This window comes from Teleopsis dalmanni, chromosome 2 (genome assembly GCF_002237135.1).
Source record: "Teleopsis dalmanni isolate 2A chromosome 2, ASM223713v2, whole genome shotgun sequence".
In the NCBI taxonomy this organism is placed as follows: domain Eukaryota; kingdom Metazoa; phylum Arthropoda; class Insecta; order Diptera; family Diopsidae; genus Teleopsis; species Teleopsis dalmanni.
Window position 1 is genome coordinate 87,137,998 of NC_051847.1, and position 17,550 is coordinate 87,155,547.

Here is a 17,550-nt window from a genome sequence, read left to right on the forward strand (position 1 = left end):
CGCTGGCAGCGTGGTTTAAAGTAAATAAAATAACTTCCAATGCTTCTTTTAAGGATTATGGTATATTGAGATTGATAATGAAATTTGTACATCAAGCTTTCCTACCGATAACGATATTATTAAGCACTATAGCGGTGGGTTCGGTGGATGTAATTGTTTATCAGCCTTCCAAGAATGAAGTAGAAGACTCATTCAAAATTCCGAATTTATATTTGCAAACGAATGATACTACAACTGATAATGATAAGAGTACGAATAAAGTAGAATCATTTTTTACTAAAACCAACAAAAAAAAATTAAAGTCCAAAACCCTAATATCTGAATATTTTACTTCACTATAACTTCTGTGTTCTATTTGATTGCAAATATATAAATATCTTAAAATGTAATTCTAGGTTCTTCAAAAAACAAAAAAAAAATTCTCTAACTCGAAGTCTCCATAAGTCGAATCTTTTCTTTGCAAATTTGAACTTCGAGTTATGGAAGTTTGACTGTATTTTAAAAAACCTTACTAAACGCTAGTTAAGTTCAGCTTAACATAGTTAAGTTAATTAAGCTTTAAGTCTTCATCACAACTTAAGTGTCAGCAGATTTGTTGGACCACCCTAAACAGACCCTATTATTTAATTATTTATTGTTCTTAATTTCCTAATTGTGAAAAAAAATTGGTCTTTATTTACTAGATGAATGTAATTTTCATTATAAGTAGAAAGAAGATAAGTGAATATAGAAGATACGTATTTTTCCCCGAAAGTAATATTACCATTTCGAAAAAGGTGTTTCGAACTGATTACAGATAAAAGAAAAACCGCAAAAGAAGTTACAGTCTATATCTTAATCAGCTTTCGAAAAATATATGGAGAACTGGCTCATGCAATGGCATAGTTGTATAATAATTGATTTTAATAATTGATATACTATAAAGGGGACAAAATTAATTATGACGTTAGATTTAAATACACTTTGTTATTAATATCTGCTTTGATCCAAAATTAACTTTTTACTATATTTTTTTAAAATTTATAGAAATCAAAGTCACTAAAGATTTAAATATGAATATATTTGTTGAATGATAAACATGTAGCTATAATTTCAGAGATTTTTCTGAATAAGGTTCTTTTTTTATTTCTTCAACACATTCTAATTAATTAAAATCTACTTAAGTCTACATACATAGTAATAAATTGCGGACTTTGTGAATATCTAACTTTTATCTACTCTAAGCATTTAGTTTAATTTATTTTATAGAAAAAAATGTTGGAAATAAACCAACCCGTATCCATAAAACTTTGGGCCGAACCCAAAAATATTATTGCCGTTGGTTTCAGCATGCAATACACCCACAGACAGATATACATTTATATTGAAATATATTTATATACTTATGTATGCTTACAAGTATTTGTATATAACTACATTAAATTTCATGTAAATTATGTGATAAAATGCAAAGGTTTTGTAAAACGAAAACCGTTAAAATGTTTAAGGGCTCAGGTGAGTGCGTTTTAGAACGACTTCTCCCTAAATAAAGGCAAATTAATACAGTTTATGCGCTGCGCTGGTCCGTTGTCCTAATGATGTATGTGGATAAAGCAATAAACCTTATCATAGCCAAAAGGGACAGGAAAACAATATCAAACAAAACATTGAACAAATTTCCTTTTTTTATAGCTACACATTGTGTCCCTTTGTTTAAACTCATTAAATTTATTACTAAACTTTGACTAAGTTTTGTCAACCGAATTCCAAGTTGCGAAAAGAAAAAATTTGTATCTGTTCAAGTTTAACGAAGTTAATTCATAAAAAATTTAAATACTTCAATTCAATTTTCTTCATACTTCACTTTCTTTTGTCACAGAACCACCAACAAAGTCGACAGATAATAAAATTAAAATTACCAAACAACGCTGCCAAGGGGAATCTTCGACAATGGAAATTTTATTTGTTTTAAAATTTTTTACGGTCCCCAAAAAATTGGTCGCTCTTTTGTAATCTTGTATAGTTTAGTATTTAATCAACCATGCCTTTATGGATATTTCATTACAAGAATCGAACTGAACAAAGCTCATGGCATTCGTATTTAAATAATTATTTTTTCCGGCTCATTAAGCGATTTGAAGAGAATAGCAAAGCAACTAATTTGCTAATGGAAATGAATATAAACTTCGGTAAATCACAAAGGAGCCACAGCAATTAAAATTGAGTACAATGACAAGTTCACCGAATTGTGTTTTTAATGGAAAAAAAAAAACCACAAAAATAGTTTTTATTAACTTTCTAAAAAAATAAATATATTATAGTGAAAAACATAATTACGTAAAATCTAGTTTATTAAAATTAAAACGTAACCTAGCTTAGGTTGTAATGGCCATAACCACAATGTGATAGCATATAATCCTTAATAAAGACTCCTCACCAACTCAACTGTATTTACATTCCAATAAGATAATTATCTTAAAAAACTGAAACACACTTGTTATTCAATTTAATAGTTCTACACAGGCCTCCTATATATTACGATCCTAGACTTATAGGATCCTTCTAAACTGAGCACATAGCAAAGTCACAAAAGGTTTACAACCGATTAACTTTTTAGTCACGAAAACTCCTACAGAACCGACTTATAGAATATCTTTATCAAATATCAGACTATATTTAATAATAGGTTACTTCTTTTGTCGAATCGAATCAACATTAATATAATGAGATATAATGCATGTTATGTTACTCGTAGAAACTCTATTGACATACAAGATTCTGAGGGCTAGATTAACCTCTAATGATATTTCGGCCTTTACAATTTTTTTTTAATATTTTTATGCCCCAATACCCATATAAAGTGCAATAAGTTATGTTTGGACATACTCTTAAGCAATATACCGCAGCTTAATTGAGTTTTTAAATCGCTTGGATTCAAGTCTATCTAAATATAGATAAAGAGCTAAAGATAAAATATAAAGTATCATAATCGCCACATGTTTAAGCTTAATAAAAAGGATTTTTATTCTTAGATGGATTAGTGATGTAGACTTAGACTTTCCTATCGTGGTCTTGATGCTCTACGAATCTTAGAAAATGGTTTCGAATATGTTTTTCAGCACCTTTTAATATGATTTGTTCGATTTCAACCACAAGGAAGCCTAACTAGTTACTCCATAATTTCATTTCTTTGTATTCCACAGTGTCGTGGGACTGAATTCAGGAAGATTAAGCACTGATTGCACAGTGATATCAGTTGTACTGCTTAATGAACTTTCATTGTGTATTAAAGATGATTAGAACGAGCATTGTAATTCCACTATCCAAGAAGATCGCAATCTGAAATGTTCTCCTCCCACACCATATACAATTTTTTTTTATTTATAAAGAAATATAATTAAAAGAGGTGGCTCTTCCGCAATACTTAGTTAAGCAATTATTCCGATCTACAATTATATATCTACATATATAATTTAAATCTCCCTGTTGCGGTTATAATGTATTCAATAAAATAGAATTGATTCAAACTTACTCTTTGCTATAATACGAGTAGATATAGTATTGGATTTCATTTGTTGCCTATAGAAAATTTTTTTGAAGTTACTAACAAATCATCACATGATGAAATTTCAGATATACATAATATCTAATTCAAAAAATTAAATATTGATAAAAACTTTAAGAACGTATATTTTAAAGTTCAAATATGGTTTCTGCTAAGAACCAACCAGTAGCAAATTAGAAAAGTGATATTTTCCTTTTCATCCTCTTACATACAAATATATAGTGAGGATAATTGAATATTAAATTAATTTTTATGTGTTCTATTTATAATTATGAGCTAATGATTATCTTTCGAAAGAAATTCAAACACATCACTAAATCGATGCGTTTCGTCTAACTGTTTGAAAAAGTTTTACCCAATCTGAAAGCTTAAGGCAATCCAAAGAGTTCATAACAGAAATATCGAGAGGTTTGTTTGTCCAAACAGATTTCAATTCAAATTAATAACTGATTTTTAACTCGACATGCTTCTAAGTGTAGGTAAAACAAACTGCTCGTGCACTGCTATTGCCAGGATAAAAACTCAGTACCTTTATATGGTGTTCATTAAACCGAATTAGATCTGGGACCCAGAAATATCGATTGGTCAATAGCATTCAATTTTTGGACTAACTTAGGTAACGCTCTCCAACTTATCAAAAGGGAAAGGTAACAATAATAATAACAATATTTCATGTAGCTGATAAAAATTAAAAGATACATATATTGTGATAATTACAAGTATCTTATATCTTAGACGATACTATAATAATAAAAAGAAATAGTTTGGCATTTTAAAGTTTTTTCATATCGAAAGAACCATAGGACGTGAATACGTTTTTAACTCACACTTTATGTCTCTATTAAAATTTATAGTATATTTAGCAATGGTTTCTATGGATATATGTAAATTTTAAAGACAAACAATTTATATAAACCCCTTTATATATTATGCGATGATTCACTAATTGACCATTCCATTTATTTTAAGAAAAAACTACCCTGAAAAGTTCCCCTTTTGATGAAACATAAGGCATTATCATAAAAGAATTATTATCCAAGTAGTTTTTTAGTCGCGAAAAATTTGTGATTTTATTAATGCTGAAATGTTTATGAAAGAGCACATGTTTCGTTTAATTGACCTACCCTCATCCGTCAAGATGAGAACCCGTACCAAGTAATAAAATAAGTCTACAGGGCAGAGAAGTACAACCCTAACACAGTTTATGTATAAGCTTTACTATATATTTTCCATAAAAATTCTTTATAAAAAATATTTGAGTTAAAATAACTGCAACGCAATATTTTTAAGGGAAAATCAAGTAAACTTAAGTTTACTGCATTTGTCTATGGAGTTTTAAATAATTTAATATGTAACTTATAAATTAAGGTTTATTTAAATTACTAAGTGGATAATTGTAAGGATATCTTTAAGAGCAGAGTTAATTGTGATATTTCAGTTATAATCACGTTGTATTAGTTTCATTTAAACCTATAAAAATTATTAGATATTTGCTTAAGTTATGGGAAAAGTAGTGATCAGCTATTTGTTGAGTTCTTTCGTAATTAAGATATACTAACCTTTAAATACATTTTTTGTACCTTATCAAGAGCAAGCTGATTTGTTTTAGCATGAAAAATTATATGTTATTTTAGCATGATATGTTATTATTTAGAGCAAATTAAATCTATTATTATGAATTTATTTTTAAAGGAAATAATTCCTATATTTGATTATTTGTAAATAATTTTTTAAGACTACAAGTACCAAGGGTTGAACTCGTGCCCTGTCAAATTTAAAACTCAGAGTCAGTGTTAATTATACAACTGGCCTAAAGCCACACTTGACTTATATGTTCGAACTTGGAGTTTTGTTGATTTGCAGTGAAAGATAATTAACAAATTAATTGCTCTTATATATTAGAACGAAATTATAAACCACTATTGAGTAATTAAATTAATTAATAAATTAGTTATTAATTATAGTTCTTTTTCATTGTTAAATTTCAATACTAATTTTTTTGTAGAAATCTCATACATTTTCTTGTAATTAATACAGTTGTTATTACTATATAATAAAAATTATAGTAGATGTAATATATCAGAAAATTGTTACTGTTAGAAAATATTGACGTTGTGATATATAAAATACCAGACTTAATGGAAGTAAAAAAAATATTGCAAATTATGTATTAAGTAAAAGCATTCTAAAAATTATTACTGTTGGCTTATTTTATAAATTTAAAATTTTACACAATTTTAAATATATTTATATATTTGATTTATAAATATTTTATATGTTATTTATTTAACAATCACGATAAAAATATATAAAAAAATTACTTTCTACACTAGAAACTTTAAGTAACACTTATATTGCATCATTAATACTCGAATGTATTTTAAAATTGAAAGTAAAATAATTCTCACAATAATTAAAATTGTACACCTTTACCACTTCCTTATCCGTTTTCATAGTAAATTTAACACCTGACAGTGATGCATTTCTCCAACTGTTGTAAAAATACACATTGTGCAAGTATCGAGAACTATCAGCTGCAGTTATTGTTATTCTCTGTATTTTACACTACACATCCATCCTCTGGCACTTTTAATCCCTCAGAAACATCTGATAAATCAACAATACGTAACCAAAACAGCACTACTCCATGTTCAGAGAAACACGTCCTTATTCTTTTCTCAGCAGCAGTGGTATATGTTATATATAGTTCTATGCCATGCAGAATTCTCTTTGAAAATCTCTTAAAATTCTAACCCTCAAAATGTTGCCTTCAAATTGCTTATAATTTCCATCTCAATTCAGTGTTCCTTTCCCTACTCCATGGATTGCTCTAATGCACGAATTGCCTTCTGCTTCCGGCATGGCATTTCGTGCCTGAAAGTGTTCTCATAGCCGAGGGATGTTTTCATTGTTTAGTGTTTTGCCGGTTCTTAATCGTGTATGGAGTGAAATGTTTTTCGGGAGTTTAAATTGGTTGACTAAATGTTTGTGTTTTTGTCAACGAAATTAATACACAACAAAAAAATATAATTAAATTAATTCGGTTTCATTTAATTTCCTCTTCTAAGTGTAAATTTCCAACTTAATTTAATCATTGAATCGTTTAGAAAGTTGAAAAAGTTTGTGGAGTTTGGAAAAGAAAAGAAGTCCCATTTGTTGCAGATAGTGTCGGCAGGTGTGATATATCACAGAACTTAAATTCAAAATATTATTAAAACGAGTATTAAGATTTTAAAATACTTCGTTTTGCATGCATACTATTTTTCGAAAAATGGTGAGAAATTTATTTAATTATTCACAGAGAGGTTTCGAACAATAGTGAATTGTAACAACACTATTGATAAATATTTGACAATTCACGTCCAAAATTCAATTAATTAAAAATAAATAAAAATTTTGTTGTTACAATTCACTACTGGTCGAAACCCCTCTATTAAACGCAATAGTTTCTATTAAGAAAAAAAACCGTCATAATTGACATTAAAATAAAATTTAATATTAAATTAGTCAAATGATTAAAATTATTAATATTTTATAAGACAATGTTATTATTAAACTTCAATATAAACATTACAATATAAAATTTTTCATTACATTTTCTAAAATAATTTTAATTTTTTATAATACCAAAATAATATTAAGAACTGTTAAATTCATAAATTTTAAATATATGTATAATCCTTAACCTAACTTCCGGTAAGCTAACCGAAATGTAAACTTATATGTATAGATATACATACCTTTTTCCGACATTTAAGTTTTGAATTTTTTTTTAATTACGTACCCAATAGTTAAGATATTTTTAATATCTTTGGATTATGTATACGTTGGTCAGGTAATCCCAGTTAATTTAACCGAACATTTGATTTTTAATAAACACGTTGTTTTTATGTTTTCTATAATTCTATATAGTAAAAAGGGCAACAAATCTGTCCCCCAGATCGGTAAATCTACTTCTGTTCAATTTAGGGGATTCACATAAAATGTCCTCAGTCATGCATTTTCCCAACAAATTGTGATGTCTGAAAGGCTAATATTACTTTTGTCTGCAGTGTTCTATCAGAAAACCGATGAAAATGTTCATATCCTTTATGCGTAACGTAAGAAGCCTATTTCTGAATGCCTAAAAAGAGCAGTAGTAGATTTACCGATCTGGGGGGATAGATTTGTTATGCTTCTCATTCATAGAAACAATCAGTTCTTCTGTTGCCAGTTTGCTTTGTTGTTGTAGGTCCTCTATATCCCGTGGACAACAACAAAATTACTCCTTTTTTTGGTGTATTCAATTCATGATAACTAAACTGAGTTGTTAGAACATGTCTGTAAAAGATTCAAATACATAGAAAATATCTTAAATTAAATTTATATCTTAAATTTACTTTTTGTTTTTATCACCTAAGAAAAAAAATTTTCATTTTAATTTTTCACTAATACATATTTCAAATAGTTATTTAAAAAGTTATAATACAATAAATAAAATATTTTGATATTAATATAATGATATTAGCTAGACAAACTGACTTCGAGAAAAGTAATTTTTTTTTCTAATGTTGATATACTGAAATAAATATATAACATCCTAGAACTAGGTTTGATGGCGATTAACATAATGCTGTAGACTATGTCATAAGAATCAAGAAACATCAGAACATATACTTATGTATATGCTCTGCTGCAAACAGACGCAGCAGAGCATATAGGAATAATAAAGTATTACTGCAATTGCAGACCAGTAATATAAATTTCAAATCAAAAATTATGTTAAACTCTCGGATATATAAGTAGTTGAGAAATGAGGATTATATAATACAGTTTGAATTGAATTATAGATAGTAAAGTATCAATCTCTGTCATTTATATTGAAATTTTATAAAACCAATTTTAACCAATTTTGTGGTTACTCAAAGTCTATGTGTCTAAATATATAAATAAATATATATAAATATCGTTCTTTATGTCGTTCTTTAAATATGAAATCAGAAGTTATCAGAAATTCTACTTCTATATGGTATCAGAAATTCTATATGGTATTACTTTATTTATTTTACCTAAAACCATCTCAAAAAATATTAAAATATTATTGCAATTATTTATTAAAGTAGGAACTTGATAAATAATTTTATTTACTCTTTAATATATAATTTTTCTTTAACATAACTTTTTAGTCAAATTTAAGCATCTAACATCAGTTCTCTACGAGTAGTGAAATTAAATATCTCGTTAACTTAATTTCAAACCCAATTTTCATAACTTCCTTGAAATACAGCAACTAGACACCCACTGTTAAATCCTTAATGTTAATTAAATATTACGAATGTTCAAATTTTTTTTTTTATTTAAATTCCTTCTCAAGCCAAAATTATGATTGAACATTTTGAAGTGGCTGTGCGTTTATAATTCCCCCTGTTGCAGTTGGTACGAATGCCACGCTAAATCCTAGTCAGCAGCTGCAATTCATGGAGTGAGTTGCGGGTGCAAATGGTTTAAATTTGATGTAGTTTCGAATTCATCAAAGGGACTCGTTTGAATTTAACTTTTTTGGGGTTTGCTCAAACAACGTATTATATCCGGTCAAATGCAACATGTTGCCAGGATTTGTTTGGTTAATTTTGTTATTGTTAAAAAACACACCCTTAAGTCCTTTTGTCAACCCCACAGCCAAAGAACATTGTTTAAGCCAAACCCCAGACTCTAGCTATTCATTAATACATATTTTTGATTCCCTTGCACGCGTACTGAGTGGATTTCAATGTTTTTGTTAATAAAATTTCACAATTGAATTCATAATTTACAGCAAAAAGGATATTCATAATATAAATTATTTTAAATCAGAGAAAATAATCTGCCATTTGTTTTAATGTAATGGCCACGACTTTAAGGAGTAGATAAAATACTGAAAAACTTTGGTCAAGTTCACTAACAAAGTATTTAATTTATATTGATTCCATTGAAAAAACTAAATACTTTCAATTCAAGGCAACTAGGATTTTATTACTTTTGATAAGAATATTTAAAACTACACTGCCATTATATTAAAATACGTTCTTATCAATCCATCAAAATCCTAGTAGGAAATAAAAAATTTGCTTATTGTTTAATCCAAGTTGTCGAACAATGCCCTCATGTCACGCACTTACCATAAAAAGCGCAAGTGGCGCCTATTGTTCCCCCAACTACCAATAATTCTCACTTAAACATAGTACATAATACTACGTCTGACGGCAGCCAGTCTGATGAATAAACAAACGACCTGATGTTTGCCCCTTTTTCTAGCTTGTTTTCAGTTATCTTTATTCTTTCACTTCCGTTCTTTTTTGTTCTATATTTTTGTATTAATACTACTTTGTATTGTCATGAATTTTTTATTTTCCCTAACACGCTTCCAAAATGTGTTTTGTTTTCATTTTTGGCGCCGAATGTATCAAATTTTTCATCAACTTTTATTATGTGTAACAAATCATTGCATCAAAATTCCATTAATCAATTTCGTGCATACGCCAAACCAAAAAGTACATTTCTCATACAATATTTCGATGAAAATAAATAAGGAATTGTTAACATTTCGTCTTAAACTACAATTCATTCCATTAATCACTTCAACAGATACATTTCGTAACATTTGATACATAATTTAATATTAAAAATCATTCCAGAAACAGAAACAAGACATATTGTAAAATATAGATGACATGAAATTTTTGCAACTGGAAACGTCTTCATTTTAAAACTAATTAATCTCGTACTATCTAGCAAGAAAAATATCATATAAATCTCTACCTTAGAGTTGCCATACACTTAATTTTGTAGCATCATGGTGTAGGATAAAGAACACCGGTGACAAAAAAATATATCACCTATATATTTTGTTCAACATTTGGAACGACTGCCCCATGCTTCTATAATTTGTTAAGCTCTTGAAAAACAAAAGTATGGTTCTTATTAAAAGCTAAGCTGTAAGCACGCAAAATCTTACAATACGCGTACTAGTAGTAAACATAGACAAAATATACATAAGTCCATACAAATATCAAAATACTACAAGATTACTATAATAATAAACATAGCTGCAATACACAAAAGTATATACATATAACGAATTACAGCAATCTTATTAGATATAGTAAGTGGTTTAGAATGGACATAGGATACTTCCGTTAACTACGATCCGACAATCTCTTCCAATATCGACTACAGTTTCACCTTCTTAAACATAATTTTTGTATTCACATCCGCACAAGGAAATCCTGTTATAAAAGCAATGTAATACCAAATGGCGGCTTCGAAACATACACATACACCTTTATACTTGAATATTAAAAACGTAGGTGGAATATTATTCTTCGAAAAACTCAACCTCTCCAACTATATAATCATATGACTACTAGATAGTAGTTGTTGCCATCCATCGTATTATTTAATGAGATCGTCTCAATAGAATAATAGCTGGAACATATTTGGTAACAGCCAAGCGATTGGTATTTTCGCAACCACTGAACATGCCTCAGAGAGTAGTATAACTTTTAGTGAGATATAACTGCTTTCAACTCATTTATATGAAATGGATAATGGGTAATAGATAATAGGTAAATTCCTGGCATCTACTCTGTCACTGTCATTGCCGTTTCAGTTGTCCTAAGACTTTTATCCAATTTAGGATTTCGTTTCCATAAATATTGGTCCGAAATTCTGTTAATGTTGTAGTTGTTATTGTTTCTACTGTTATCATTTGTTTACATATATACAATAGTATGAGTGCGAGTAAATGTCTCGCACTTTTGCTGTGAACCAAAATCATTTTTAATATAATTTTTCTGAGAACAGCTTTAAAAAATTATAAAAAAAAACTGTAGTTAGTGCTTGGTATTCTATTTTAGTAGGCGCTTTTCAGGATTTATTTGGTATTTTATTACTATTTTAAAATACTTTTATTTATATATCATAATTTCCCAATAAGTTAGCAAGAAATATATCAGTCAGTATGCTAAAAAGTATACTAACCGACGTTTTTATTACTATTTCTATAAAATTTTATTTTTCATAATTTTGCAACAAGTTGACAAGGAGTTTATTATTGATAAAGATATACAACAGAACTGAAATGCAACATTCACTTGAATACACTCATGATATATCGCTATGGAATTTCAAACCAAATAGCCGAATCCTTCAATTCCATTAATAATTCCAAGATCCCCTCTGAATCGTTTTAATTCATACTCTACAGTGGCATTTAAACTAAATGACGCATCTGTGTTTAAGTAGATATAAAAAATAATAGTTTATTTATTTATATTTAAAGACGTAGTTCCACAATTTGTAAATACAATTCCACTTAGCCATGAGCATTTTACACTTTAGAGCTGAACTTCATCCCAACCGTTTGACACTTTCACTTACAAGTATTTGAGCAATTTATGTGGTGTCTCGATGTCTGTCTATGCCTTTGTGCTTATCCATCTGCGGCTGTGTTCAAGAGATATATATGCTTATATTTTTTATCGATTACACTCCAACACTATCAAGAGTGTTGACATTATAGTTGATGACATGTGATTTATTGTCTGCAACATTCGCACAATTTGCTGCAAGTGTCTGCAGCTGTTACTGAAGTAAGTTTTATGCGCATAACTTTTATCTTTCCGGGTGATATCCAAACCCATGCCCATACTCTACATACTCTACTCGTACTCACACCCAACACTGTACTCGTTCAATTGCTTTGAAATTGTATACGAAGCTCAGTTAATGTATCGCATTTGCTTCTTTTTTTTCTCACTATTTTGAAATGAATGCATTTTATTTCTCCCTGTGTCTATGAATTTTATTATATTTTCAGAGGGGGGCAACCAACAATGAAAGCAACCATGCAGCAAAAATTCTACTCTGAGCTGAGTTAATGATTTTCAAAAGATTTTTCCATACAAATACTCGTAATATTTTTATTACTAGATTAAAAACTGGGAATAAAAAGAACGTTTTCTTTTGTTACGGTTCGTGCTCAGATATATATATTTTAATACTATTTGCACTATCATCGCTGCAAAGCACGACTAATTGAAATTATTCATTATGGACAATTTAAAGATTTAATTAACTTCATTGTTAAGCCGGGCAATTGTCAATGTGACAGCTCATGTAAATTTTGATTGATATAAACAAATTGCATTTATAAAATGTAGATCATTACATTTGAATAAATTTATTTATAAATTTCTTCTTTTTTTTTAACTTTACAGAGTCAAAACGGGTCGCCAACATTCGAAAAAGAACTGCGAGAACAACTTGAAAAGTGAGTATTTAAGTATTTAAAGAAATTGGTTTTGATTGATATAAAGAATTCAACTGAAATTTTTAAATAATGTCAATTATTATTATATGTACACTCCTAATCACGATATAAAAATGTGAATTTTTTTATATATGTATTTTATAAGTACCAATGAAAGCGAAGAAAGTTGATAGTTACTTAAGCCAGTAGCTAAATAAAGATTAATGAATAATAATTTATTCTTTTTCAATGCTTCCGTCTTCTCTTATTTTAATGGTTATTGATAGTTATTGATGGTTAAAGTTAGACTGTACACAGTATCCAGTAACAATCGTAGTATATATTAATAAAATACTTATGCCAGTGAATTATTTTGTTAGCTCTTTACTATCTAACTCAAGAGCTACTTAACATCCATATAAGTAATAAATAAAAAGCAATGGATTCAAAAGCAAAAAGGTTATCGGTTGAAAAATAAATATTTCTTAAAAGAATCAAAAACTCTGACAGGTCTAAATGATCTATTATTATAGAAATTTCGATCATTTTTTATCTTTTATTTATATGTTTTCACTTAGTTTGTTAACTGCTTTAAAAAGTCTAACACAGGCTTAGGCATATAAATTTAACTAACGTTGCTATTATACCCTTGAAGTAATAAGCGGCAATATCCCTCTTTAATCTTCTTCCTCGATGTTAAGAGGTTGTGCATATAAATAGAGACTCATGCAATGTTTTTGTACTAATTTTATTAACCGATTGTGTTACATAATTCTTTAAAAATATCGAAAAATACATTGTGAGTTATATTACATATCTGGTAAAAATCACATATGTTGGATTATCCATATTTATTACAGAAACGATGTACCGTTCTAGTTTTTAATTAATATCAAAGCTGTAGTAGAGTTTTTATATATCGCTAATCAGCCACTAAAACACATTAAAAATTCTTTTTGCATATAGAAGAGATTATATATACTTTTATCAATCTTCTGCAATCAATTCGACTTAGATCTACGTATTTTGGATGATCTGTGTAGATACAAGAAATTCGGTATAATACTGTATTTATATATAATAGGTAAAATTGTTATAAATTTCTATGTAATACATATTTAAAGTGAAGTAAAATAAAACTAAAATACTACAACTACTACTACTACATTTAATAGATTTCGTATCTGTTGTTAATTTCAAAATAACATATGTTTGTTTTGGAATGGATATTACCAATATCAACTTGTATAAAATACTCGCAATTCTGATTTTGTGAAATAGCTACTATTTCATAACTTTACTTGAGACTTTTTAGAAAAGTTCTATATTTTACATTTTATATTTACCGCTATGGATATATAGATTTTTTTTTATATAAAAAAAACCAATTCTTTATAAGATACATCTATACAATGACGAACATTGTTCTTAATTAATATGCCATAATTTATTTTAAATATGCATATTATTCCATCTCTTGTTCCATAAAAATGTTAAGCTTGATTGAAAGACTTTTTATATATCTTTTTAATGAAAGCTAATACATAGACAATTAAATTTGGGCAGTGCCTTTGAATTAAACAACTTAATAATATACATTGAAACCTCTACATTATTATAAGTTGATTACTATTCAAAATACTTTAAGTTTAGTCTAAAAATCTGAAATATTCCTTTTAACCAAAAGCTGAAGTATGAACTAAAATATGAAAAATGATTTGATATTGTAGAACTATTCTTTTTTTCTTGGGTACTACGATTTGACAACCGGTTTTGGTCATTTTCTGTATCTCCATATAGCTACGATATCAAAATATTGGACTTGATAGTTGAAATTTGCCCGTTTTCGAATCATAATATCCGTAAAATCTGAATCTGTACTTTTTTTAGGTTACTGATTTCGATATTTGATTTAACGAAACATCCTTTTATTTAGTTTTGTTGCTCAAACTATAAGGAGAAAAAAACCTCAGTGTTCTTTTCATTTGTTGAGCTACCCATCAAGCCAGCCATTGAATATACTTCCTTTCCGAAAAATAAAGCAAATCGTTCACCATATTTTAGGAACCGTCTGAATGACTTCTATCTGTTTTTCTTGTCATGCTTAGCACGTAGTCATATATGAATGGAGGTGACATACATTACTAAAAATGACAACAATTATTAATTTATTATAACAGTCAAGAATAATAATTATAACGACAGAATATTAATTTTAATTGAGTATTAAACTTATTACTCACCATTCAGCTATTTCGAATATTGTCCAATATATATTATCTACAGTCTTTAGAAATATTTCTTACATTTTATAGTTCCCATACAATTTTAAAACTATAAGCCACAAAGGTTGAACTTGAACCAGACTCACGTTTTAGGCTCCTGAACCAACCTCGTACTTGAATCACTTGTTGCGTCAATTTTTAAAACAAACACATAAACCACAGTTATATACAAATACATTTAACAGTTAATATGTGAAATGTGATTATAGTTAAATTTAATTATTTTTATATCAAATACAATATAATGCATTAGAAATATATTTCATACATTTTAAACATCTGTGTTAATAACTTACTTTATCTATACTTAAACTATATTTGTATGTTTACAATATTTCTTATAGCTGAACTTTGCGGAGATTGCACATATTTTAATAAAGCACTTAAGCAATTCTGTTCGATAAATTACAATTGTACCAGTTCCAAATAAAATGAAACATAAAGTCCAAAAATAACAGTAATTCATAAATTTAGCATTATTGGCTAAATTACATTTTGGCCGTTGGTGAACATAAATATACCTGATTGCACATCGTGACTTGGACTGCATTTGCACTTCAGACTAAATTTTATTTGACTATTGAATATTTCTATAAACTAGCTAACTGGCTCACTGTGGAAAATGCAGAGCTTGCAGAATCCGAATGCATTTTTTGTAAAGTAGACCACTAAAAATGAGTGCAAGTTGAGTTTCCATTATGATTTTGTATGAGTTTCGTTACCAAACACTTTATACGCAAATACTAACTACTGTAATAAATACTTCCTCCTAGCAAAACACAAATCCAAATACGAGTACAACAATTTATAGAACAAAATACAGTAAAAAATATTAGAAAGAGTTTCAATGTAAGGAACAGTTTTTCATTTTCTTCCTCTTCTTAATGGCGCATAAGTTTCATCAATCATGCTCCTTACCCATCCCAACGAAGCAATGAAAATTCGTAATTACCGTAATTTGAATTTTATGGCTTTCCTTTTGGTCAGTCAAATTACCAACACATTTCGAGGAGGAAATGCCTGAACCTAATCACCGGCAAAAACCGAATTTTTTTTTAGCTAAAAAGTGAACACAGCAAATGTACAAAGAATATAATTATGCGTACTGTACTTCAAATATTTAGAAATTTTTGAGATCTTATACATTTGTTAAGACTGTAAAATTATAGACCTTACACAGTTAGATTTAGAGTGAAATATACACCCCATTTGTGAGCTATGAAACAGCATTATGTCTATTGCTTATATTAATTAAAACAATTTTATACCATCTGAAGGATATTCCATAATTCCAGATTTTCACTCATTGCATAGTGATATTCACATATTTAATTATAAAAATGATATTTAATAACATTTAAAATGTTTATACAGCGATATTCTACACAAATTTGTTCTCTTCTTTATTTTGTACTTTTTTAGTGCAGTTAGCTTGCACTTCATTATTATTAAAACATTTCAACATTTTATATGTGGAAAGATTTTCCACTGAAATTTTTTATTTATCGTGTATTCTTGATTACTCAGCTGCTAATATGTTATTGTGATTAAAAAATAATATACAATTTAAGATTTCATTGGCCCTTTCGATTGCCATAACTCTTGTTTTTTTCTAGGTTTATAGTGTTGTCACTGACAGCTGTTTCAAATTTCATGTTAATATCTGTATTCGTCCAATAGTTACGCATATGTTTTGTGAGCAAATTTTGTTTACGTAGTAAAATATCTCCTACTAATATTTTGAGAACATTGTCGAAACCTTCGGTGACCAAGTTATGTCACAAGAAAATGTTTTTAAATAGTATAACTAATTCCAAAAAGACAGAGAAGAAGTCAAAAAAAAAATCCCTCTGGAGAACTCTTAAGATCAACTGATGAACAACACGCAAACGAAATTCTCAGATTAAGAGCTCAGAAATCGTCGGTCGACAAATAAAAATTGTTATTTCATTTGAATTGATCCAGACCATTTTAAAAGATATTTTAGCACCACATCAATGCACCATATTAGACCGCATTCCCTTTTCAAACCATTTCTTTGAATTCATTTAACTTAATTTTTGCATATCCATCATATTGGCTTATTTCACAACTATGAGATTTCTAATTATTCGTGAAGCTCAAGAAATCGTTTCAGTGAGACTATTTTGACACAATTGTGGAAATAAAAACCGAATTATTCTTCGCTGTGAACGGCATTCCGAAAATTGACTTTAACAAGTAAAAGACGAAGCACGATATCGGCAGGGGAATACTTTGAAGTCAATGTAATCGATTTAGAAAAAAATAATCATTCTAAAAGTTATAAACAATTTCACCTCAGTTTTTTATCAGTGTTATATAAAAGTCTATGGCAAAAGACAAAAGACATGGGTCACTTCGTAATCACTACAACAAGATTTTCCTACAAGATTGAAAAAGATAATTGACAAATGGAAAAGGATGAAAGAAAA

The 17,550-nt window shown here is 28.3% G+C and overlaps 1 protein-coding gene across 2 annotated transcripts in view; it reads left to right on the forward strand.

Moving 5' to 3' along the window:
• Positions 1 to 17,550, forward strand: part of LOC119683666 — a 323,964-nt gene that overhangs the window by 298,438 nt on the left and 7,976 nt on the right. For both annotated transcript variants that reach the window (XM_038097471.1, XM_038097470.1), the window contains one exon: positions 12,781 to 12,833. In XM_038097471.1, the coding sequence (XP_037953399.1) occupies positions 12,781 to 12,833 (53 nt within the window). The remainder of the gene's footprint in view (positions 1 to 12,780; positions 12,834 to 17,550) is intronic.